Source organism: Podarcis liolepis (assembly GCF_965112155.1).
Source record: "Podarcis liolepis genome assembly, chromosome: 13".
Lineage (NCBI taxonomy): Eukaryota > Metazoa > Chordata > Lepidosauria > Squamata > Lacertidae > Podarcis > Podarcis liolepis.
The window spans coordinates 44,903,039-44,928,285 of NC_139573.1; the positions used below are offsets into that span (position 1 = coordinate 44,903,039).

The 25,247-nt window shown below is 44.3% G+C and overlaps 1 protein-coding gene across 3 annotated transcripts in view; it reads right to left on the bottom strand.

Annotated features, from left to right (window-relative positions):
* The window catches only part of INTS10 (integrator complex subunit 10), a 29,368-nt gene extending 5,184 nt beyond the window's left edge, over positions 1 to 24,184 (bottom strand). Inside the window, exons 1-16 of one of the 3 annotated variants that reach the window (XR_014518108.1) lie at positions 23,985 to 24,179; positions 20,911 to 20,978; positions 20,103 to 20,206; positions 19,489 to 19,628; positions 18,971 to 19,052; positions 14,441 to 14,581; positions 13,176 to 13,347; positions 12,530 to 12,699; positions 10,794 to 10,927; positions 9,526 to 9,679; positions 7,565 to 7,647; positions 6,376 to 6,528; positions 5,842 to 5,950; positions 5,389 to 5,468; positions 2,987 to 3,120; positions 2,322 to 2,415 (exon numbers count right to left, since the gene is read on the bottom strand). Coding sequence is in view for 2 of the 3 variants with exons in the window: in XM_083469746.1 (XP_083325872.1) it covers positions 2,322 to 2,415; positions 2,958 to 3,120; positions 5,389 to 5,468; positions 5,842 to 5,950; positions 6,376 to 6,528; positions 7,565 to 7,647; positions 9,526 to 9,679; positions 10,794 to 10,927; positions 12,530 to 12,699; positions 13,176 to 13,347; positions 14,441 to 14,581; positions 18,971 to 19,052; positions 19,489 to 19,628; positions 20,103 to 20,206; positions 20,911 to 20,978; positions 23,985 to 24,113 (1,976 nt within the window). In the remaining variant the exon portion in view is untranslated. Of the gene's footprint in view, positions 1 to 2,321; positions 2,416 to 2,957; positions 3,121 to 5,388; positions 5,469 to 5,841; positions 5,951 to 6,375; positions 6,529 to 7,564; positions 7,648 to 9,525; positions 9,680 to 10,793; positions 10,928 to 12,529; positions 12,700 to 13,175; positions 13,348 to 14,440; positions 14,582 to 18,970; positions 19,053 to 19,488; positions 19,629 to 20,102; positions 20,207 to 20,910; positions 20,979 to 23,984 lie in introns of all 3 variants that reach the window. The other 2 variants (XM_083469746.1, XM_083469745.1) reach the window with 2 other exon arrangements.
* Between the last annotated feature and the right edge of the window lie 1,063 nt (positions 24,185 to 25,247).

Genomic DNA, 25,247 nt, shown 5'->3' on the forward strand with positions numbered 1-25,247 from the left:
CTGGTGAACGCTCCCTTCCCTTTCTCATCCATTCGGATGGGGAGAAGGAAGAAAGCAGGCATAGCTTGGCAGGAAGAGAGAACTGTCTCACACAACAGAAGCAGAAAGCGGGGGATTGTTCATTTCTAACATTGCTGCCAGATGTAGTCTGGGAGCAGCAAAAGGGTTCCTGCTCTCAAGCGAAAGGTGGAAGGTGTCTCCTTTTGCAAGTCTGATAGCCGTGCTTTCACAGCTAGAGGAAGTACCCCTTTCCTGCCCCGATTCATTTACTGATAACCAAAATGCTATATAGTCCCATGCATTTCATTTCACTGCATATTAGGGTGGGGAAAAACAGGTGTGGAAACAATGTTCTTGATCTGCTGCCCTCATCAGCAAGTGGCTTCCATTACCTAATGGAAAGTAAAGATTGGTCCTGCCCATCTTTTGGTTAGCAGTGTGCTGTATCCCCTTTCCCCCAAAGCACGTATGTTCAGATGGGCTGGGTTGTGACCTCTTGCTCCAATGGGCACACTGATGCCACCCCTCCACATCCTAAGAAGCTTCAGCATCAATTTTGACATCAGCAAGTGGAGTTCATGGCATTGTATCTACCATAAAAGGTAAAGGCAAAGGGACCCCTGACCATTAGGTCCAGTCATGACCGACTCTGGGGTTGCGGTGCTCATCTCGCTTTACTGGCTGAGGGAGCTGGCGTACAGTTTCTGGGTCATGTGGCCAGCATGACTAAGCCGCTTCTGGCGAACCAGAGCAGCGCACGGAAACGCCGTTTACTTTCCCACCGGAGCGGTACCTATTTATCTACTTGCCATTGATGTGCTTTCGAACTGCTAGGTTGGCAGGAGCAGGGACCGAGCAACAGGAGCTCACTCCGTTGTGGGGATTCGAACTGCCGACCTTCTGATCGGCAAGACCTAGGCTCTGTGCTTTAACCCACAGCGCCACCTGCGTCCCTGTATCTACCATACAAACTCATAATTCAGCATCCTGAGAATCTAAGGCACTTCCCTCCTCTGTCTTGATCATTTATCCAAATCTCTCAGAGATATGAACACCTATGAGGACTGAGGCCTTGTGAGATTGTTGTCATCAGCCGAGGCATGCTACTAAGCTGTCACCCTTTTTCGGAGATTGCCTTGCTTCTCCCCTGTCAGAGCCTAGTGGACTCATTGCTACCCCAAGCTCCCCTCACCCTCGTTCCCATGGGATGCTCCCTGTGTCCATCCTAGGGAACAAATTCCATGCTACCCTTTGACTGCCAATGTGTGGAGCCATTTCAGGGCTGCCATGGATTTCTGAATATTTCTACTCAAATGAATGGTCACTTTCTCAAATTCACCCAGGCATGTGTCAGGCACTGAGAAACATCAGCTGATGGACATTCAGGTATACCAAAAAAATCAAAAAATTGAGAGAAGCCACAATTGTGGCTGAAAGGAATATGAACAGGAGGCAAGGGAAAGAGACTGGACACAGGAAGATGTTTATAGAGCTACCAGGGAATATGCCACTGGATTCGGTACCCCAAATATCATAGGACTCACATAACCCGCACCTGCCGAAGTTGGGATACACTCTGAAACAGTCATCATACCCTTATAGAACTAAAGAGGCAAAATAACTTTTCCCTCATAGGAAAAGTTAAAAATGGATAAAAGCCATTCATTCAACAGCCTGAAACAATATAGCTGAGCTTACGGGGGGGGGGGGTTGTGACCTGCTTTGTGCAATCTATGGAAAGGGAATGTAGCAGTTTCCAGTTATCAACCCACCTGGGGATTTCACCATGACAGAACTCTCATTTGAGATTCCTGGACTAACCAGCTGCTGACTTTGCAATTGTTCAAAATTATTTGTTACCTGCTCTTCATTGTTACAATCATGGAAGACTATACGCTTTTAGACAAAAGGTCTTGCGATTCTGCCCTCTATATTAAATGAAGCAGTCTGCTTCTATGTGGCTACGACATACCATCTCCCTAGCATTGTGCCACAGTTGGAAACATTTTTCCCTCTAAGCCACTTAAGTTTTTATAGCCCTGCAGAGACTTAGCACTTACTGGCCAGGCTTCACACAGTCCCACTGCACTGACTAGCTCACCCACAGTTGATTCCAATGCCAAAAATAAGTTTAAAATTCCCATTTCCCCAGTATATTGTGTGCATTTAGTTGCCTGCTTACCTGGAATTTTAAATGTACAACAGACACAGACCTATCAACTTAAGTCGGATGCTTTCCAGTACGTACACTGCTTTAACTAGCCACATCACATAAATTATATTCTCATCAACTCTAAAATTGGAAAAAATAGTCTTCTTACTTTATCAACATTCCCTGATTTGGCAACAATTCCAAGTGAATTTTTCCTCCTTCTTGTGTTCTTAAATAGGCAAATTCTTCCAGCATATCAATATCTGGAGCAATTGTTCAGGTCCAAAAAGGAAAGGTTTGAACACAGAAAAAAGTATTACTAGGTGTTTTGCAAGTGATCTTCAAAATCCTGTTCCTTGTTATTGTCCTAGTAAATCACTTTATGTTTCCCCTTTATTAACTGTATGCAAATGGATGGATTTAATTTATCTTTTGATGTAATAAGCTAGTATAGTGTTGGCTGCGGCACATTGACCAGTCTTGCAATAGGAAGGGGACTTTTTACACTTAAAGGTATCCAGCAGTTAATACATGCCATAGTTCCCATGAACAGGTTGTCCTACAAACAGAAGTGTCTGGGCCCCTGGGCCATCCTAAATGTCTATCACCATTCTCCTGAGTCTCTCTCTTTCCTCCTGCTCCATTGCCCCTTCCTTTCCCAGCTATTATAAAACTTAAATTCCATTCCATTAGACCTCTACCCCACCTTTTCTAAGATCAGACCCCTCTTCTCTTGGGAAATTCTGAAACTGTTAGCTTCCTGAATGGTTAAGCTGGTCTCATGGCATTTTTGGAAAAAGGATACTTGTAACATAGTTGAAAAAGTTTTCATACTGGAAGTTTCCTTGTAGGCAGATTTTGTTAATTGCTTTCAAGAACAGGTTTTCTCCCCTTGGCCACTCCTGCTGCAGCAACACAATCACGTGACCCAATGCCATATCGTCTCTGTTGTCTGTGAAAGCTCTCAGCTGCAAGGGGGAAAATGCAGAGACACTTAAAAGGAGTTGCTTCCCATTTTGCATGTGAATCTCATTTCCTGAGATTCTGCCAGGCTACAGATTACGACATTCATATCTATCCACAAAGCACTGGTCTAAGCAGCATGTCAGTGTAGACGGCTGGCAGAACAGAACCTACAAGTTCAAGGAACTGTTCAGAATCTCCAAAAATACCATATTTTTTGCTCTATAAGACTCACTTTTCCCCTCCTAAAAAGTATGGGGAAATGTGTGTGCGTCTTATGGAGCGAATGCAGGCTGCACAGCTATCCCAGAAGCCAGAACAGCAAGAGGGATTGCTGTTTTCACCGCTTAGTGATCCCTCTTGCTGTTCTGGCTTCTGAGATTCAGAATATTTTTTTTCTTGTTTTCCTCCTCCAAAAACTTGGTGCATCTCATGGTCTGGTGCATCTTATAAAGCGAAAAATATGGTACTTGTTTGGCTTTTGGAATGAGGCTGAATCAGTCACAAGCAGACTTTAGAGACTTGTGACACAACACCACCACTTAGCATTCAAAGTAATTTGTGTCATCTCAATAATTCATAGAATTGTAGAGTTGGAAGGGACCCCAAAGTTCATCTAGTCTAACCCCCTGCAAAGCAGGAATCTCAATCAGATCAGACATGAGAGACCTCTTCTTAAAAAGGAGAGTCCACCACCTTCTGAGAAAGCCTGCTCTACTGTCGAACAGCTCCCACTGTCAGAAATTTCTTCCTGATGTTTAGTCAGAATCTCCCTTTCTTGTAAACTGAAACTGTTGGTTTGATTCCTACTCTCTGGAACAGGAGAAAACAAGCTTCCTCCACCCACATTGTGACAGCCTTTTACGATATTTGAAGATTGTTATCAAATCTCCTCTCATCCAGGCTAGGTAAAGGTAAAGGGACCCCTGACCATTAGGTCCAGTTGTGACCGACTCTGGGGTTGCAGCGCTCATCTCGCTTTACTGGCCGAGGGAGCCGGTGTACAGCTTCCAGGTCATGTGGCCAGCATGACTAAGCCGCTTCGGGCAAACCAGAGCAGCGCACGGAAACGCCGTTTACCTTCCCACCAGAGCGGTACCTATTTATCTCCAGTGGTGCCTTGCAAGACGAAAAGAATCCAATCTGTGATTCTCTTCGTCTAGCGGTTTTTTCGTCTTGCGAAGCAAGCCCATTGAAGGATTAGCGGCTTAGCGCTATTAGCGGCTTATCTGCTGATCGGATCAGCTGATAAGCGGCTTAGCGCTATTAGCGGCTTAACTGCTCATAAGCGGATTAGCGCTATTAGCGCTATTAGCGCTTTTAGCGGCTTATCTGCTGATCGGATCAGCTGATAAACGGCTTAGCGGCTTAGAAAAAGGGGGGAAGGGGGAAAAAACCAGCAGGAACTCGCAAGACATTGTCGTCTTGCGAAGCAAGCCCATAGGAGATTCGTTTTGCGAAGCACCTCCAAAAGGGAAAACTCTTTCGTCAAGCGAGTTTTCCGTCTTGCGAGGCATTCGTCTTGCGGGGCACCACTGTACTTGCACTTTGACGTGCTTTCAAACTGCTAGGTTGGCAGGAGCAGGGACCGAGCAACGGGAGCTCACCCCGTCGCGGGGATTCGAACCGCCGACCTTCTGATCGGCAAGCCCTAGGCTCTGTGGTTTAACCCACAGCGCCACCCGTGTCCCTCATCCAGGCTAAACATAACCAATTCCCTCAACTGTTCCTCATAAGTTTCCAGACTCTTGATCATCTTGTTCACCCTCCTCTGCACACATTCCAGCCTTTCAATATACTTTTAAAATTGTGGTGCCCAGAACTGGGCACAACTGCAGCAACACTGTAAAGTAGACCACTAGTATTATCATGATATTTCAGATGGGGTACTGCGGCTTGCCTTGGACACCTGGTTGGGTTCATGGAGGATACAAGATTTGAACCGGGGACTCCCTTAAGTCACAGCAGAGCCTCTTAGTCAATATGCTAGTTCATATAAAGCAGTAAAAAAAAATTATCCTGTTTTTGAGGGAGGATTAATACAATAATTGGGAATGTTAATTTGGAGCAAACATAGTCAGAAAGTTTATTGCCAAATCTTGTAAACTCTTTCCGTGGATATAGGTAACCATTACCCACTGATGGTAAAAATCTTCCCTTCCAATTCTATGATTCTGCTTAACAGGATCATAGAAATGACCAAGTCTATCCACTCCAGAAACCAAGTGGTAACAAGGCATATTTTCCTCACTACAAATGGAATAACAGCTTACCTTAAAACAAGCTAACAGTAACCGTAGGCAATAGGGCATAATTGCTTTACTGGTACATGGCCAGAGCTTCAACTCTGTAGCTAAAGACAAATGACAGATTGATAATTATTACAAAATCTGTGACTTTGCTAAGAACCAAGTCGCAACAGTTAGCCATTAAAAATAATTCCCAACTTGCCAGTGCCACCTCTTCTTCCCAACTCAATAACATCTGTAACAAGAACAGAGATCCAAATCATCATAATTTAACCCAGTGACTGATTGATTGATTGATTGATTGATTGATTGGAGGGGGAAGGGGGACCTCAGGGAAAAGTATTTATGCTTTTTTGAAAAGGTGTATTTTTAGCAGTTACTACAGACTTTTTTCTGAACAGACTTAGGGGCAAGATCACTAGGATTTTTAATTCAGAGTTTTCTTGTCTGCTATTCAGAGATCAAGTAATCCAGTACCTTTCCTGAATTTGGACTTCACTGTAGGCTGATCTTCTGGAAGCTTAACCCCTTCTTGTATGGGAAGCACCATGTAGCACATCAGGTCAAGTACCTTTTCACAGGTCAACTACAAGAAAAAAGATCAACGATTTTAGAAGCGAACCCACACAAGCCAGCAGATAAGCCGCAATAATTAGACAGTTACGATTGTCACTATCCTGTTAAGGGGTCGATTCAGGCTGCCTGTAGAAGCCAATGGTCCTTCTTGATTTCTGCAAACAGAATTGGTGTGAGAAGCATAGCCCATCTTGAGCAGGAGGCTCCCCAGTTTTGCTTGCAACATCCAAGCAATGATATAGAAGTTATAGGGGTAGCACCATCCCTTTTCTGAGCCAATGGGAGGAAAGACTACAAGTTTTGGTTGGCATCCCCAGCCCAGTTGAGAATCTTTCTGAGACCCGCACTCTGTCCCATAAATCCCACTCTTTGCAGCAGGTGAACAGCAAGAAAGGGAAGAGGCAGGTTAGATTAAGGAGGAGCACAGAGACTTACACGGTATTCTCCAAGGGCAAAGTGACAGGTTGCAAGCTGGATTAGAGATCGCTGGTTCTCTAGGGATCCTTGCCCCAGGATCTGCTGCGGAGAGTGAGATCCCTGCAGAGCCGATAAGTGATGCAAGCTGGCAATTGCTTTTTTATATTGACCCTTTCCAGAGACGGAAACAAAAGACGAATCACTCTAATTTGACCATTTTCAGAAATCAGGGGTCTCTAGGCAACAAATTACAGTGGTGCCCCGCAAGACGAATGCCTCGCAAGACGGAAAACCGCTAGATGAAAGGGTTTTCCGTTTTGGAGGTGCTTCGCAAAACGAATTTCCTATGGGCTTGCTTCGCAAGACGAAAATGTCTTGCGAGTTCCTCCGGGGGTTTTTTCCTTTCCCCCTTTTCCCCAAGCCGCTAATCAGCTGATCCTAAGCCGCTAAACCGCTTAACAGCTGATCCGCTAAGCCGCTTAACAGCTGATCCGCTAAGCCGCTGATCCGCTAAGCCGCTAATAGCACTAATCCGCTAATGGGCTTGCTTCGCAAGACAAAAAAACCGCAAGACAAAGAGACTCGCGGAACGGATTCTTTTCGTCTTGCGAGGCGCCACTGTACTACACTTTCTATAAAGCTAAGTTTAAAAAACACCATGCTTAATATTAAGAATAGAGACAAGACTACTACTACTACTACTATTTACATGTGCGCTCTCAGTAATTGTTACAGCAGCTTCTTAAGGAGGGTGAGCATTATTACACCCATTTTGCAGAAGAAGAGCTGAAGGCTGAGAGAGCACAGCTTGCCTAAGAGCGCCTGGTGAATTCATGAAAGAGGTGAGATTCTCGATTCATGGCTCTTTGCTGCTAGTTACACCAGCACTATATTTACTGTATTTCTACAACACTATCAGAGGGTTCAGAACACTTAAAGGACATTGCCTCAGCAATCCTCAGAGCAGCCCAACTTTTGATGGCTACTGCTGGGGACAGGGCTGAGTAGTGATGACACCCAAGCAGGAACCCTGAAGTCCAAACCTTGTATGCTTGAGCACAAGTACACAGAGTTGAGCTTCATGTGCTCCCACTGGCAGTAGGTTTGAGAGGCAATATGCAGCCATTGTTTGTTTAGGCTGAGTTCCTACAGAAAAGAATTCTTGGCTAAGCATTACAGTAAAACGGAAGGAATCTGCAGCTTTTACCTGATAGATGATCATATCTGTGAGGAAAATCCGCAGCCAGAGCCAAGTATCGGTCTTCCATGACACACAGATTCTTGTGAATTCTGCAAAATGAAATGGATTACAGTGGTACCTCGGGTTATGAACTTAATTCGTTCTGGAGGTCCGTTCTTAACCTGAAACTTTTCTTAACCTGAGGTACCACTTTAGCTAATGGGGCCTCCCGCTGCCACCGCGCAATTTCTGTTCTCATCCTGAAGCAAAGTTCTTAACCCGAGGCACTATTTCTGGGTTAGTGGAGTCTGTAACCTGAAGCGTCTGTAACCTGAAGCATCTGTAACTCGAGGTATTACTGTACAGGCAAATATATCAGGGCAATTGCTTGCTTTAGCTCTCACTGCAAGCCTTCAGGTAAAGACAGCGCAGAAATACACTGGCCTGAACTTGGTAGTGAACACTCTTCAGACCTTGTTCTCAGGCCTAGACCCAAACTGTGCTGCTAGACAACCTGGTTCTTTTAGAATAGAGATGGAGGAACCTCTTGCAGAACTATATTTCCTTCTGGAAAGCCTTCAGGAGGGTGGAGGGAGGGTGGTTCAGATGTCAGTGGTGGGGGCCCAGGTCAGAGGCAAAAGAGGGTCAAGCAACGAGCGAGTCGAATACACTTTTAAGCCAGTCAAAAACACTCAAGGAGGGTGCAAAGCAGGGTTGGGGAGAGTAGTTTGGGAGGGTGTGTGGTCTGGGGAGAGCTTCAAAGGTCAAATAAAGGCCTAGGGGGCTGCATCTGGTTCCTGGACCAGCTGTAGGAAGTCAAAATTATAGATGTGTATACTTGGGGGGAGCCATATAAATAAAGTTTGGGAGCCCCTGCTCTAAAAAGGGGTCAACCACTCCCCATGTCAACAGTTCATTTGGGATCACCAGGCTGGCAAATGAAGAACCATTTGCTTCTACCAAGGCTTTCCGTGAGTCACAGTAGAGCAAAGACTCAAAAGACACTTGTCAGTTCCCGGCCAAAAGGCACAAGACCTGAATGGAACATGATGTAACTGTCAAGTTCCAGAAGCATATCTATATATCTATATATCTATATATCTATATACCTATATACATATATACATATACAGTGGTGCCTCGCAAGACGAAATTAATTCGTTCCGTGAGTTTTTTTGTCTAGTGAATTTTTCGTCTTGCGAAGCACGGTGTCGGAAAAGTTTTCGAAAAGCTTCAAAAATCACCAAAAACCTCAAAAAAGGCTACCACACCACGTTCTATGAGTTGCTCCTCGAAGACAAGTCGCAACTGTATTAACGGTGTTAAGAAAAAGGAAACAAACTTGCAAAAAACGCAAGACGTTTTCATCTTGCGAAGCAAGCCCATAGGGAAATTCGTCTTGCGAAGCAGCTCAAAAACCGCAAAACCCTTTCGTCTAGCGATTTTTTCGTCTTGCGAGGCATTCGTCTTGCGGGGCACCACTGTATATCTATATATCTCTATCTATATATAAAGGTAAAGGGATCCCTGACTATTAGGTCCAGTCGTGACTGACTCTGGGGTTGGAGCACTCATCTCGCTTTATTGGCCGAGGGAGCCGGCGTACAGCTTCCGGGTCATGTGGCCAGCATGACTAAGCCGCTTCTGGCGAACCAAAGCAGTGCACGGAAACACCGTTTGCCTTCCCGCTGGAGCAGTACCTATTTATCTACTTGCACTTTGACGTGCTTTTGAACTGCTAGGTTGGCAGGAGCAGGGACCGAGCAACGGGAAGCTCACCCCATTGCGGGGATTAGAACCGCCGACCTTCTGATCAGCAAGTCCTAGGCTCTGTGGTTTAACCCACAGTGCCACCTGCGTCCATATATATATATATATATATATATATATATATATATATATATATGTTTGTGTGTGTGTGTGTGTGTGTGTGTTTCCCCATACATACCAAAGCAGCATAAAGCTTGTCAGCACACCATCATACGTACCTTTATCCAAAGATTCAAGAGAATGGAGAAGTTCCCAGCTCTCCCTAGCCAACCTAAAGCTTTCTTGTACTTCAATGGCGTTCGGAAGGTCTGCTGCATTTACTGTAATGTGCCTGCTTCTCCCCTTCCCAGAAGGATCCTCGTCATCAGAGCTCTGGTCAAAAGCCAATGCAAAATAAACTGTTTAGACTAAGCTTGTAAGGTGACTTGATGTTATACCGTAATAGTACTATAAAAGAAGTAATTACAGCAATAAATGATATGCAATGTAAATAAGAACTTAAATGACTCATCTTTGAGTCATGGTAGAGGGGGGTCAAATGGGTGTGGTACTTCATCCTTTTTTTCTTTCTTACCTTTCCCTTTACTCTCTTTTCTTTCTTACCTTTCCCTTTACTCTCTTTGGTTTTGGGGGTTAAGTGTGTGTACTTTATTGTTGTTTGTTTGTAAATATGCTTAAGTAAAACATTTTTTAAAATTTTAAAAAAATAAACTGAGCAATAGGCTAACATAAATGTTGTATTTGAGTTAACAGTGTAAAAAACTGGCAGTCCATAGCGTATGTTTGTAGAACATTTGTTAGTCCCAGATTCCTGGTAGCAAACTTTTGAAAAAGTTGGCAATGCTTTTTTTAAAAAAGCCAAAATGACTTTGCAGGCAGGATAGTAAAAATACACTTATTTTCTGCCACTTCTAAAGTAACCCAATACACTTATTTAGGTATTCCAGAATCAAAAAGTGTTTGTTCCAAGAAAACTGTCAAAAGTGCTTAAATATTCACTCAAACCAACAATAACCAGCCTTAGCTTCTGTGTCATGTGAGCTCTGCAATATCAAATATTGCATTCATTTACCGTATTTTTTGCACCATAACACTCACTTTTTTCCTCCTAGAAAGTAAGGGGAAATGTCTGTGCGTGTTATGGAGGGAATGCCTACGGGTGGCATGCCTACGGATTTTCCTCCTCTAAAAACTACGTGCGTGTTATGGTCAGGTGCGTGTTATACAGCGAAAAATACGGTACTGCTTAACTTCCCTGCACCCCAAAATTCATTATGTTATTATGTTTACATCCTTGTAATTTTGTTTTTGCATTTTTTCTGTTTTGTATTGTTTGTTCGTTTTAGTCGATGCTTGTTTGTGTGATGTGTAAGTATTAAAAAAAAAGATACATGCAAATTCCAAAAAGAATAATTGTGAACAAACCCACATCCTAAAACCCTATGCCAAATTACATCCCATTTATGCCAATAATGAAACACGTTACCATGGTTTTCTCTCTCCCTTCGGCAAGCTTCCTCTTTTTGTGCACATGTTTGCTCCGTTCAATGTCTGTATCGCCATAAACATTGGAAACATCCTCCACCAAAACCAATGGAACTTGGTTTGGGGCATTTGGTCCTATGTTTAAAATGAAACACACCACTTAAGCACAGTTGCAACTGAGAGACTGCCAGTGGAATCTGCTTCTAGCTACCAGAAGATTCACTTCAGCAGTACGGTGACAGCATCTAGTTGTACTATAAGCAACTTATGAAGCGTATACTTCACAATACCACGCAAAAGTAAAATAATAATTTTATGGAGAAATCAACACCCATGCCAAATCCTCCTAAAAGTAATTAGGTATTTTGACACGAGGTCATACCCACAATTTATTTCTGAGCCCGTGAATCCTTGGCCAGCAATTTAAGGGCTAAATCTCTCAATCACATCTATAAAGCTGAGATAACAAGGGAGGTTCATCATCAATATATAAAGCCCACAAATATTATGCCAATCGTGGTACACTGAGCAAATCACAAACTCCTGGGGCTACTGTAGGAAGATCTAAAGCATGGGTAGGCAAACTAAGGCCCGGGGGCCGGATCCGGCCCAATCGCCTTCTCAATCTGACCCGCGGACGGTCCAGGAATCGGCGTGTTTTTACATGAGCAGAATGTGTCCTTTTATTTTAAATACATCTCTGGGTTATTTGTGGGGCATAGGAATTCGTTCATTTTTTCCCCCTTCAAGATACAGTCCGGCCCCCCACAAGGTCTGAGGGATGATGGACCGGCCCTCTGCTGAAAAAGTTTGCTGACCCCTGATCTAAAGGGGCCCTCTTAACTAAAGCAAAGAGGAATGAGGCAGGACTCCCCTCTCCCCAATCTGTTGTGGTCCTGATGAAAATCCCTCCTAGGTAATGCTATCGGCCCCCAAAACAATTTCTATTGTCGCCTAGCACAGATGGATTCTAATGATGAGTTTAGTGTCACATCGAGTTTGGCCTTCAGACAAATCATATCACATGCACACAGGGCTATTTGTTCTACGGTCTTCCTCATGTTTCCCCTCAAGTCTGCGCTTGCTCACCACCCAAAACAGCAACACTCCATTGCTAGGGGAATATTCTACTCTTCCCCACAGCCAGTGCATTCATTATTATTGTGGCCGCCGTGTGGGATGCACATCTGCCTAGGCTCTTGTCAGAATGCTTGTTCATTTCTGACTTTTTCATTGAGGAGCCCCTGATATACAGTGATACCTCGGGTTACATATGCTTCAGGTTACACACACTTCAGGTTACAGACTCCGCTAACCCAGAAATAGTACCTCGGGTTAAGAACTTTGCTTCAGGATGAGAACAGACATTGTGCAGCAGCGGCGCAGTGGCAGCAGGAGGCCCCATTAGCTAAAGTGGTGTTTCAGGTTAAGAACAGTTTCAGGTTAAGAATGGACCTTCAGAGCGAATTAAGTTCTTAACCAGAGGTACCACTGTACCTTCAAAGAATCCCAGGATTCTTGGTTTAAACGAAATAAAAACCTACAACTAAACAGGTTCATCTATGGGCTGGGCTAACCTATGGGCTTCCAGGTGTTTTGGACTACAAATCCCATTATCCTTGACCATTGGCCATGTCAGTTGGGGGTCCAAATGGGAACCAAAGAGTCCAACATCATCTGGAGGGCTGCAGGTAAACCTACCCCTGCTCTTAACGAAGTACTTGTCCATGAACTAACCTTGGAAGAGAGAAGGCTGGATACTGCTGACATACAGGAATGCGTTCTTGAAGAAGACCAGCATTGTGGAATAGACCACTTGGGTCTTGTATTTTGCATGAGATTCGTTATCGTAGTTACTGATGTATCTGCAGACATCTTTCATTTTGAGCAATGTGTCACCAAAGCTTCTGAAGAAGACACAAGCATACAAAGTCAATAGGCTTTCTAATCTGGTAGTTTTAATATGCTATCTTTTTAATGTGTTCTCTGAAAGAAAGTGTGCCCTCCCCTCCTGCAGCCAGCTGCACCCTTCAACAAGCATTGTGGATGGTCAAGGGCCCTCTTGAACAAGATGGGACAGGACACTGGAAGAAATCACCCAAACTCGCACAGATATCTGTTGTACTCGCATGTCCCAGTCCCTATTTTTCAGGACCCATGCTCTTTGGAGAGACTTTTCAGGTGACTGCAAGGAGAAAAGGAAACTTTCCATCTCTGAACTTATTTTAGAATCCAAGCCATTCACTTTCAAGCCTGCAATCAGACACCCTTACATGCCATTAAGTGCTATTAAACGCAATGGGACTTCCTTCTGATTAAATGTAAAAGTAATAATAATAATAATAATAATAATAATAATACTGTAATAACAACAACAACAAACCTTCTTGCCATGTCCATCTGCCATTCACACCTTACTCCCACTACGGACAGTATCTTGAACACCCTTTCCCAAGGATCCGTAATTTGAGAAGATTTCTCAGTTAAGCCCTCTATTACGTATTTCTGAGAGCTTCGTTTACTGGGGGACACAAGATCAGATGTATCCTGTGTACCTAGAAACCAACAGAAGCATACCTTAGTTCATCACCAAAAATCAGTCCAACAGTCTTAAGATCCTGCAGTCCATGCCTCTTACACTGTTTATATGCATGTGTGTGTATGTACACACCCAACCATACGCAAACACACACACATATATCATAGTCCAAACTTGAATAAAAGGACAAATCTCAAATACAGAGGAGAAAACTGATCCTGGATTCTGCACAAACTGCTCATATCTACCTTCAAAATCCTTCATGGACTGGTTCCCCTCTAATGCACTGCTGGACTGCACAAAGTCTGGTATTATCCATTTGTGTGGGATTAGGTGACAAGTACTTTTAAGGAGTGGGACGCGGGTGGCGCTGTGGGTAAAACCTCAGCGCCTAGGACTTGCCGATCGTCAGGTCGGCGGTTTGAATCCCCGCGGCGGGGTGCGCTCCCGTTGCTCGGTCCCAGCGCCTGCCAAACTAGCAGTTCGAAAGCACCCCCGGGTGCAAGTAGATAAATGAGGACCGCTTACTAGCGGGAAGGTAAACAGCGTTTCCGTGTGCTGCGCTGGCTCGCCAGATGCAGCTTGTCACGCTGGCCACGTGACCCGGAAGTGTCCTCTAGAGTGAGATGAGCGCACAACCCTAGAGTCGGACACGACTGGCCCGTACGGGCAGGGGTACCTTTACCTTTTTACTTTTAAGGATGTGAAGATTCAAACAAGTTTTCTTATTTCTTGTTAGAATCATGGGCTGTGGTTCTAACAAAGCAGGTGGCATTTACAATTTCCCATGGCATCTATTCAAAAGTAAAATCCTAAAATACAAGCAAAATCTGACTCGAACAAATATTCTAGAAATGGAACCCATGGCATTTTTTATTTTTTTGGTCTTAAACCAAGCTACCTTCAAGTCAATTAGCTCAGCCTTCTTTAATATTTTGGGGGAGGTGTGGGGAGGAAATAGAGACCGCTACAGACAGACACAGATGAGCTCTGCAGCAATTCACAGTCCAACCCCCCCCCCACTCCCTCACAAAATCCCATATACTGTTTTGACATGCAGTAACCTCCATTCCTAAGTTTGCTAGTGCATTTGGCTCCAGTGCTTTTACCTTGGTATTGATTTTCAGTCTGCGCAGATCTCGTCACATAATTAATATAAAACTCTGCTGCTTTATTCAGATACTTATATAACAGGTTGGCCGGAAGACGCACATCAGGGTTGTTAATTATTAGGGGAAGGACATCACAGACTAAAAAGGACCCAAAAACAGTATTTTAGGATTTCCAGTTGTCCTGACAATGCAATTTAACCAAGCAAAGTGAGTGACAAGCTGCTTTGAGACTCCTCTAAAACAAGGCCCTGCTAACAACAGATTAAACCAATAGCTTATTAAATTAGGCAATACATTTCAAAGATACACGTCATCTTCTAAAAGCAGGTATGGGGAACCCGTGGCCCTCCAATTGTCACTGAACTTCACAACTTCCATCATTTGCAGCCAGCATGGCCAGTGGTCAAGCATGATGGAGGCAGCAGTCCAACAAATAAACATTTCTCCCTAGTTGTTTTTATTTTAGAGATGAAAACTATTACCGTGGTAAGCACTCCACTGAAAACCATTCAAAAAAGTCATCTCCCTAATAAATCAATGAAATACACCCCCCCCCCAAATGGGAGTAGGCAACAGTTTCCCCATCCCTACACCAGAAGAAACTCTACTGAAGTACTTTATATAAGGTTCTGCCATGCAATTAAACCTATTACCGTATTTTTCGCTCCACAGGGTGCACCGGACCACAGGGCACACCTAGTTTTAAGGGGGGGGGGTGGAAGACACAAGATCTACCCACCAGGGAAGAATGGCAGATGAAGCTGATGGACTACATGGAACTGGCGGAAATGACTGGCAGAATCCGAGACCAGGGAGAAGAGTCGGTGGAAGAAGATTGGGAAAAATTTAAAGTATACTTACAGAAACATTGTAAAATTAATGAGTGTTAGAAGGATGCTGGAATGAAGCTATATGGTTTTAGTAGAAATGCAACAAAGAATTAAGTAAAAGCTGATTGATAATGGGTTAAAATGGAAAAATTTAAGGTTAGACCGTTAAGATAAATTATAGAATAAAAATTGAGAAAGGTGGGAAGAATTTGCTGAAATAGTGAATTGAACTAGAATACAAAAAAAGGGAAGTGCGAGGAGGTCGATGAAACAAGTAAAGGAAAGGTAAAGATATGGAATATTGGATCTCTGTTTTAAGTTTTTTTCTTGTTTCTATTTTTTGCTGTATTGTTGTATTGCTTTTATATGTCTTTTTATTTTTTTCTCTTTTTTATTGTTGGTTTTTTTCTTTTTTTCTGTAATTTTTAAACTTTGAATAAATATCATTTTTTAAAAAAAAAAGTTTTAAGGGGGGGGGGGGAATAAAGAAAAAAATTGCCCAAAGAGCAAAGAAGCCAAGACAGCGAGCGGGATCCATCCCACTGGCTGTCTTGGCTTCCTCTTTAGCCACGCACAACCTCTCCAGCCGGGAGAGCTTGCACGCGGCTTCGTTTTTAGCTGCGGGGCTGCGGCGGGGGAAGCCCGAGCTTCCCCCGACCCCAGCCCCCAGAACAGGCTGCTATCCGCAAGCCTTCAGAGCCCGGCGGGAACTCCCACCACGCTCAGAAGGCTTGTGGATAGCTGCCTGAAGCCCGGGGAGCGCAGCGGGAGTTGGCGCTGTGCTCCCCAGGCTGCAGGCTGCTCCGAAGGCTTGCGGATAGCTGCCTGAAGCCTGGAGGGCGAGAGGTTGTCAGTGCGCACCGAGCCCTCTCGCTCTCCAGGCTTCAGCGAAAGCCTGCATTCGCTCCATAGGACGCACACACATTTCCCCTTCATTTTTGGAGGGGGAAAAGTGCATCCTATTGAGCAAAAAATACGGTACATTATTAACACCTCTATGGAACCTAAATCAATAGTGGAGGCTTGACAGGCCTGACTTTTGAGAGGAGCTTTTACCTCTTGGTGCATTTTCAAACTCCAGAAAATCCCTTACAATTACAATGCTGTAGTTTCTCCCCATCCCCAAGAAATAATGTTTCTGCCAGCTTGAGGGGCAGTGAGGGAGAGTTGCAGGCCTACTGTAAATTTGTCCCCTTTTATTGGTTATTGGATCTCAGAGCCACAGTGTGAACCAGAATACAACTTTTCTATTATACAGGTCGCTCACAACATTTGACTTGTTATGCACTTGGCAGGCATCCAGAAAAAAAGGCTTTGGCAATCCCACCTGACATTGGACCCAATGTGTTTTGATTATATGGGATTTTGGCTATATTGCACTATCCCCAGGACATAACCTCCTCATAAGTTTAATCTCGCTTGCACATTTAATGTTGCAAAAAGAGTAACGCAAGTCAGGTGGAGTCAGATAAAGCTCAAAGTTTTTTTTTCTAACAAGGATAATCTCCCAAGCTATAATAGTTCCGATCTTCAAAGGCGGCCAGCCAAACATCCCTAGGAACTATCGCCCCATCAGTTTATTATCTATCCCAGGGAAAATATTTGCCGCTGTTTTATTGGAGGAACTTCTCTCATGGGTCCAGGAGAGGAACATTCTACCGCTAGAACAGATTGGTTTCCGAAAGTCAGCGTCAACCATGGACCACTGCCTAACTCTCTATCACCTTGCCAGTAAATACACTGCACCAAGGCAAGGCCACCTATTTGCCGCTTTCATGGACCTGGAGGCCGCCTTTGATTCCATTCCTAGGCAGAGATTATGGTCCAAACTTGCCCATCTGGGAATTGATCCACACCTCCTCTCCCTAATTATTTCCCTGTATTCAAACACCACAGCTTGCGTCCGAAGTGGGCCCAACGGCTCCCTCACTACTCCATTTCCAACCGCCAAGGGCGTCCGACAAGGTTGTCTCTTAGCCCCTCTACTGTTTAATCTCTATCTTCATGATGCAATTTCCACTTTGAAGCTAGCATCTAAATACCCTCCTCACTTAGCAGGCCACCCCGTTGCTTCCCTTTTCTATGCTGATGATGCCGTCATCTTATCCAGAACAGCTGCGGACCTAGCAAATGCAGTTAATGCATTTATCGCCTATTGTAAGGCGGAAGCTCTTAATATTAATTATAAAAAATCGAAAGTCCTCCACTTCACTCGTTCCCGCAAACTCAAGCTGGAGCCGCTTAAGATCACAGGTGGCTACTTAGAAAAGGTAAAAGCCTTTAAATACCTAGGCTTAATATTCACTAATAATCTCTCCTGGACCACCCATCTACAATCTGCCTTTCTCGCTGCAACCACGACCTCTAACGCCATTGTCCGATTTTACCACCAGAAGGGCGGCAAACACCTTCCAGCAGCAATCCAAATATTTAATGCCAAAGTTGTCCCTAAATTATTATATGGATGCGAAGTATGGACTACAGCAATATCAGCTAACTTGGATCGCCCTCTTCATATGTTTCTGAGATCTCTTTCCGGCGTCCCGAGATGTGTCTCAGGTGCAGCCCTACGACTCGAGTTCACCCAGCCCTCAATTGTAAAACGAGCATGGAGTCGAGCCATTTCCTATAGCTCCCACCTATTAGCATCGGATGCTCGAATTAGAGGTGGGTTTTCCAATCTGATCCTAAGAGATATTCATAACTCCCCTTGGAAAACTACAATTAACCTCAAACTCCGCTCCCTTCTCAATTTGAATTGTAAAACTGTTCTTAACTCAGAGTATATCAGCCCGGCGGCCCTACCTCCAATTAAAAAGAAACTACAGCAACTTGACTTCTCTAACACAGCTTCCTATGCAAGAGGGCCGTGTTCAGGCCTAGCCCTAGCTATTCCACCCCCTGAAGGGATCCCTCTATATTGCTTCACAATTTCTTCGGAGGCTAAGCGAAGGGCCTTTACCTGTGCCCGTCTCAACTGTTTTCCTACAGTTGTTCTGTTGGGTCGTTATTCCAGAGTTCCCATTGCAAATAGAACATGCACCTGTAATGACACGGCCCTGGAGACTATGGAACATGTAATGCTCTTCTGTCCTAATTGGACAGATGAAAGATCTCGGTTTTTAACCCCTCTCGTGAACAAGCTTCATCTCCCAATCCAGCCTTGGATAGTGTCCCTTTTTTTGCAGGATTCTGATTGTTGGATTACCGAGATGACAGCTAACTTCCTGCTTAGTGTGATGAAGAGGAAAGCGGCACTAACTTCTTCCTTAACACCACAGCTGCAGTCGATACGCCGCACAATCGAACGAAGTTCCAAGTAGCCTTATTGTACAAGGACAATGGAGTTAGGACAAATCTGAGGAGCTGAAGGACCCTTTAACGGTCCTCCTCCAGCCTCAGCAGTGTGTGTGTGTGTGTGTGTGTGCGTGTGTGCGTGTGTGTGTTTCTTTTTAAGTATTTGCCCAGGACGATATCTACCTTTACCTCCCCACCCCCATTTTATGTTGTTATTTTAATGTATATCATGCTATGGCCACACGGCTAATGCAATAAAATTTATGTGTGTGATAATCTCCCAAGGATTTATCCAGTTTTTTGTTCTTAATATACGTGGGTTATGATGAGCAAGACAGCAAAAATATCCATTTATTAAAAATAGCGTCAAGTCCTGTCATTTAAGTACTATTTTACTTACCAAATAATTTTCTAAAACAATTGACAGGTGATTCTTGGTCTTCAATATTTTCTGCTTCTAATAATGTTTCCCCAAGGCCCACCTTTGCAAAGTTAAAATAAAATTTAAAATCTATTAGTTCAAGATTTTGTTCCCCAGAACCATATTGAACAATGAAAAGTAATTGCTTCCTGCCTCACCTCTTCCTGAACAATTTACAGTTTACACCTGCACTATTTTATTAGCAGCAGTACAAAGCTGAGAAACATTGGGGGGTTTTAAAACTCAAAATATTCATAAATCAACAAGTTTTGTATTTCTGAGTGTCTTAAATTAGCATTGGCAAAAGTTGTTCTTCTACACCCACGGACCGCTTTGCTATTCTGATTAATTTTAGCATGGAGTTGTAGCACAAAGATCACACAGTCCTCCAAAGAATGTCCTGCCACTTTTTTTTATTTCTACCAATCTGCAGTCAGGTATGAGAATGAGGAAGAACAAAAAAGTATTTGAAATACGAAGAAACACCACTCTCTTACCCCATGTTGAACCACAGTTTCAGGGAAACGTCGCAAAAGAAGAAGCAACATTTCTGCCCGTTCCAGCGTATTAAAGCACTGCTCTGTGGCTTTCAGTAACATTTCACACTGAACTCGACCTGGAAGGGTTTCAAATAAACCTGTAGGAGGGAAGACAATAGTAATAATAATAAAAATATAATTTTATTTATATCCCGCCCTCCCCAGACGAAGCCGGGCTCAGAGCAGCTAACAACAGTAAAATGATACAACATTCTAAAATCAGTTCATTATAAAATCAGTTCAAATCAGATTAATGGCAACCATTGGGCTAGAGTTCTGTGAGGATTGCCAAAGGAGGGGGTCAGGCTGTGCCTTGGCCAAAGGCCTGGTGGAACAGCTCTGTCTTGCAGGCCCTGCAATGAAGCAAACAATCTGGGGTATGGCTAAGAAGAGAGAATTTTAAATAATAAAAAAGGTTTGAGTGGAAACTAGAAGCCAAGTAATTTGTTGGCTGGGAGAATTTGGAGAAAAGCTAGTGGAGGAACGTTCCTCAAGAGCCTTCATATACATTGCAGCACTGATCATCATCAAGTCAACTGTTTTGCAAGGGATTCAGTGGAAGAAAGGCATACCTCTTAAAAACTGAGTTTGCTTGTCCTGCGAATCGTTCCTTAAGGCTGCTGTAATGACACTAATCTCCCGCCACACCACTGGTTGGTCTGGGAAATTAACAAACCTGAAATAAAGAATGGAAAAAAGTTTGGAATTATTTATATTTGTAATCAATCAAGAACAGAAATTTTACTAGGAAAGCCACACTACTTAAAATGAAAATGTTTCTTGTTTCCTCTAGGAACTAAAGCAGGTCTCCCCTTTTCTGAATCTAACAATTGGCAGGTAAATGCTTCCAGGAAGACCAAAGACAGGGTAATATCCCTCAAATGTGGTACACTAGCTTTGAAGCTAGAGGTTCTTTTTAGCTACTGTAGCTATAGACCTATGCGCTTCTATGACTATATCTAAACCTTTTTATACCTACCACCACTTACTGGGGCAGCAGATTCCATGTGAACAAGTACTCTTTTTTGCCCATCCTGATCAGTTTCACTGGGTGACCACAAGTTTCAGTACAGATTAAGAAAATCTATCCACTTCTGTCACACCATACATAATTTTATCAACCCCCAACTGAGGTTGTTTATTTTCTGTAACTTTCCCTATCATGCCTTATAACTGGTGATTCTCAAACTTGGCTCCCCAGATGCTGTTGGACTACAATGCGCACCATCCCTAGCTAGCAGGACCAGTGGTCAGGGATTGATGGGAGTTGTAGTCCAACAACAGCTGGAGACCCAGCTTTGAGAAACACTGCCATAAAGCAGTACAATTTTAAGTAGAGTGGTTTACAGACAATTAGGAAAAAAATGGAAAGCATCTTACATGTCATATAGCAATCTGCCTGCTGATGCTGTACGTTCTGCATTCCGTTCAATAGTGTACATCTCATACTGAAAAAACAAGGGCAGAAGATGAGCCATACAGAACACCTTCCATCAAACTTCTCAATATCACATCTTTCTACCTTACCACAGTAAAAAATGAGGAGGGCAGAAACATCCATGCACATGCACTCTCTCTCACACACACATGCGTTTTTTAAAAGGCAGGCAGAGACACAGGCAGAAAAAACCCTTTTCCTATTTGTTTGGGATCTCCATTTAGAACTCTGAGAGGTTTGAAAGCAAAGTACCCATGCATTTAATGTAGAGTAGAGAGTAATTTAATGTAGAGATTGGAGAGTAGGGGTTGAAATGTAAGTTGATGGGAGTATTGCATCTAAATCTATCTTTACCAAAATGTGAAGTGTGTTTTGTTTGGAGCATGTTTACACCGCTGCCTATTCTCAACATTGCAGTGTGATAATTTCAGGCAATTTAGAGCATTGGGCACTAGAACATAAACCAGATGAGTTCACTTGAGGTATATGTATATCCTATTATAGTACTGTTCTACTTCCTACACTTTTGCAGAGGGGTATATTTAATAAGGTTACCAGACGTTCCCAGATTTACAAATCAGTCCCCTGACAAAATCCATCTATTTAGTAGGAAGTTGAAAAGTGTCCCCGGATTCATTGAAAAAAATCTGGTAACCTTAGCATATTAGGATCAACGAAAACACAAAGAAGCAAACAAGCATTCTAATCCATCAAAAACCTTTACCTGATGAAAGCCTTAAAACAAAGACAGCCCTTTGGCTAGTTAAAACAATCTATGGCCTTTTAGAAGAGACTGGGGTGTTTCTAATGTATTTTTAATGTATTTTTAATCTTTGTTGGAAGCTGCCCAGAGTGGCTGGGGAAACCCAGCCAGATGGGCGGGGTACAAATAATAAATTATTATTATTAAATTATTATTCTAATGTATTTCTTTCCCAACCCATGGTTTTAAGGTATTTACGTGGCAGGGGAGGGGGGAGGTTGCTTGGCTGTGAGCCACTCTGGGCTGCCCAGGGCAGAATAAAGCAGTGAACAAATTCAAATAATAATAATAATAATTTATTATTTGTTCCCCAGCCACTCTGGGCGGCTTCCACAAAGACCAAAAATACACTAAGGTGTCACACATTAAAAATTTCCCTGAACAGGGCTGCCTTAAGATGTCTTCTAAATGTCAGGTAGTTATTCATCGCTTTGACATCTGATGGGTGGGTGTTCCACAGGGCGGGCGCCACTACCGAGAAGGCCCTCTGCCTGGTTCCCTGTAGCTTTGCTTCTCGCAATGAGGGAACCGCCAGAAGGCCCTCGGCGCTGGACCTCAGCGTCTGGGCAGAACCATGGAGGTGGAGACGCTCCTTCAGGTATACTGGGCCGAGGCCGTTTAGGGCTTTAAAGGTCAACACCAAGACTTTGAATTGTGCTCAGAAACGTACTGGGAGCCAATGTAGGTCTTTCAAGACCCGTGTTATGTGCTCTTGGCGGCCGCTCCCAGTCACCAGTCTAGCTGCTGCATTCTGGATTAGCTGTAGTTTCCGGGTCACCTTCAAAGGTAGCCCCACGTAGAGCGCATTGCAGTAGTCCAAGCGAGTGATAACCAGAGCATGCACCACTCTGGCGAGACAGTCCATAGGTTGGTAGGGTCTCAGCCTGCGTACCAGATGGAGCTGGTAAACAGCTGCCCTGGACACAGATTTGACCTGTGCCTCCATGGACAGCTGTGAGTCCAAAATGACTCCCAGGCTGCGCACCTGGTCCTTCAGGGGCACAGTTGCCCCATTCAGGACCAGGAAGTCCCCCACACCAGCCGGCCCCCTGTCCCCCCAAAACAGTACTTCTGTCTTGTCAGGATTCAACCTCAATCCATTAGCCGCCATCCATCCTCCAACCACCTCCAGGCACGATAACTGCTATTGGCTTCTGCTATTGAGGGTGGCAAATAGAAGGGGAAGAAATGGAGGCAGTGAGAGATTTTACTTTCCTTTCTTGGGCTCCATGATCACTGTAGATGGTGACAGCAGCCACGAAATTAAAAGAAGCCTGCTTCTTGGGAGAAAAGCAATGACAAACCTAGACAGCATCTTAAAAAGTAGAGACATCACATTGCCAACAAAGGTCCGTATAGTTAAAGCCATGGTTTTCCCAGTAGTGATGTATAGAAGTGAGAGCTGGACCATAAAGAAGGCTGATGGCCGAAGAATTGATGCTTTTGAATTATGGTGCTGGAGGAGACTCTTGAGAGTCCCATGGACTGCAAGAAGATCAAATTGATCCATTCTGAAGGAAATCAGCCCTGAGTGCTCACTGGAAGAACAGATCCTGAAGCTGCAGCTCCAATACTTTGGCCACCTTATGAGAAGAGAAGACTCCCTGGAAAAGACCCTGATGTTGGGAAAGATGGAGGGCGCAAGGAGAAGGGGACGACAGAGGACGAGATGGTTGGACAGTGTTCTCGAAGCTACCAGCATGAGTTTGACCAAACTGCGGGAGGCAGTGGAAGACAGGAGGGCCTGGCGTGCTCGGGCCCATGGGGTCACAAAGAGTCGGACACGACTAAACGACTAAACAACAACAACAACAACATTTGGCGGAGGAGGGGGGAGGTTGCTTGGCTGTGAGCCACTCTGGGCTGCCCAGGGCAGAATAAAGCAGTGAACTAATTCAATAAATAATAACGATAACTGTTACTGGCTTCTGCTATTGAGGGTGGGCGCTCTTGCTACCCAACGACTCGTATGGCAGAAGCCTGGATTTCTCCACCGCCTCCCAAGAGCAGCTTTCCCATCTTTAAACAAGCAGGCAAATAAAAAAAAAACAGTGAAAAGAAAACATGAGAAGTAGGAAGCGCTGTTCCCAGATAGGTAAAGGAACCGGGCGTGCTAAGCGTTCCTATCTCTATGGAGCTGAGCCCGCAGGACAGCAGCAAAAAAAGGGAGCGGGGCCTGGGGCGCGCAAAGCATTGTGGGAAAAAGGAGCCGTTAAAGGGAGGCCACACGGAGCCTGGCGCGTCCTCACCGACCTGGATGTTGAAGTCGGCGGGGTAGAGGCTCCGCGCGGTGATAAGCCAGGCCTTGGCCGCCCACAGGTCCCCCTGGACCAGCTCCCGCGCCCGCTTCACCAGGAACTCGCAGTCCCCCTGCGCCGACATCTTGGCCGTTGCCGGGAGTCGCGCTCCCTCACGACCCGCACATGCGCAGACGAGCCTCGCGACGCCATCTTTCTAGGGCCGGTGACGTAGAGGAGGCGTTTTGCGCCTGCGCCGCAGTTACCATGGTTTCCCACCACCGCCACCCATGTGTTTCTAATGTCATCATAGACTTATGAAAGTTGTAGACTGACAATACAATTTTCTTGAGGCAGGACTTCCGGGTTGCTTTCTGACCTCTTTCCACCCATCCTACAAGTGACTGCTCCCCAATGGGGAAATTTAAAAAGCTTTTAGCATAGCTGGGCAGGGGCGGCTGCATCGTGTTCCATCCCAAAGACTGAAGGAGGAAATGAAATCACTGCAGCATCCCTGGTAGCCATCCAGCCTCTGTTGAAATGCCCGCGTCTGCAATCCGCTCATAGCCGTCAACGTTTCCCTTTTTTTTAAGGGAAATTCCCTTATTCTGAATAGGATTCCTCGCAAGAAAAGGGAAAAGTTGACAGCTATGAATCCACTGTCAAGGCTCTGGTGCTGTCAGTAAGTGGTCCAGTGCCCAGGGCCTTCTGGCGTTTCCCTCACTGCAAGAAGTAAGGTCACAGGGAACCAGGCAGAGGGCCTTCTCGGTGGTGGCGCCTGCCCTGTGGAACTCACTCCCACCAGATGTCAAGGAAATAAACAACTGTCTGACTTTTAGAAGACACCTGAAGGCAGCCCTGTTTAATGTTGTATTGTGTTTTTAATATTTGGTTGGAAGCCGCCCAGAGTGGCTGGGGAAACCCAGCCAGATGGATGGGGTATAAATAATAAATTATTATTATTATTATTATTATTATTATTATTATTATTATTATTATTATTAAGATGCTTTGGAGAATGTAAAAGCAGCTGCATGCAAATCAGTTGGAGTGTTATGTTATGTCTTGTCCAGTCGGGGGCACAATTTAAGAAGTTTAACCTGCACTGAGACCTGAGATGGATTTTGCGATGGAGGGTTTTTTTTGGGGGGGGGCAGTGCAAATCCAAATTTGCAGTGCAATAAACTTCTGCAATAAAGCACTAGTTGTTGTTGTTATACCACCCTTCATCCGAGGATCACAGGGCCGTTCACAGTATAAAAGCACAAAAATGCATAAC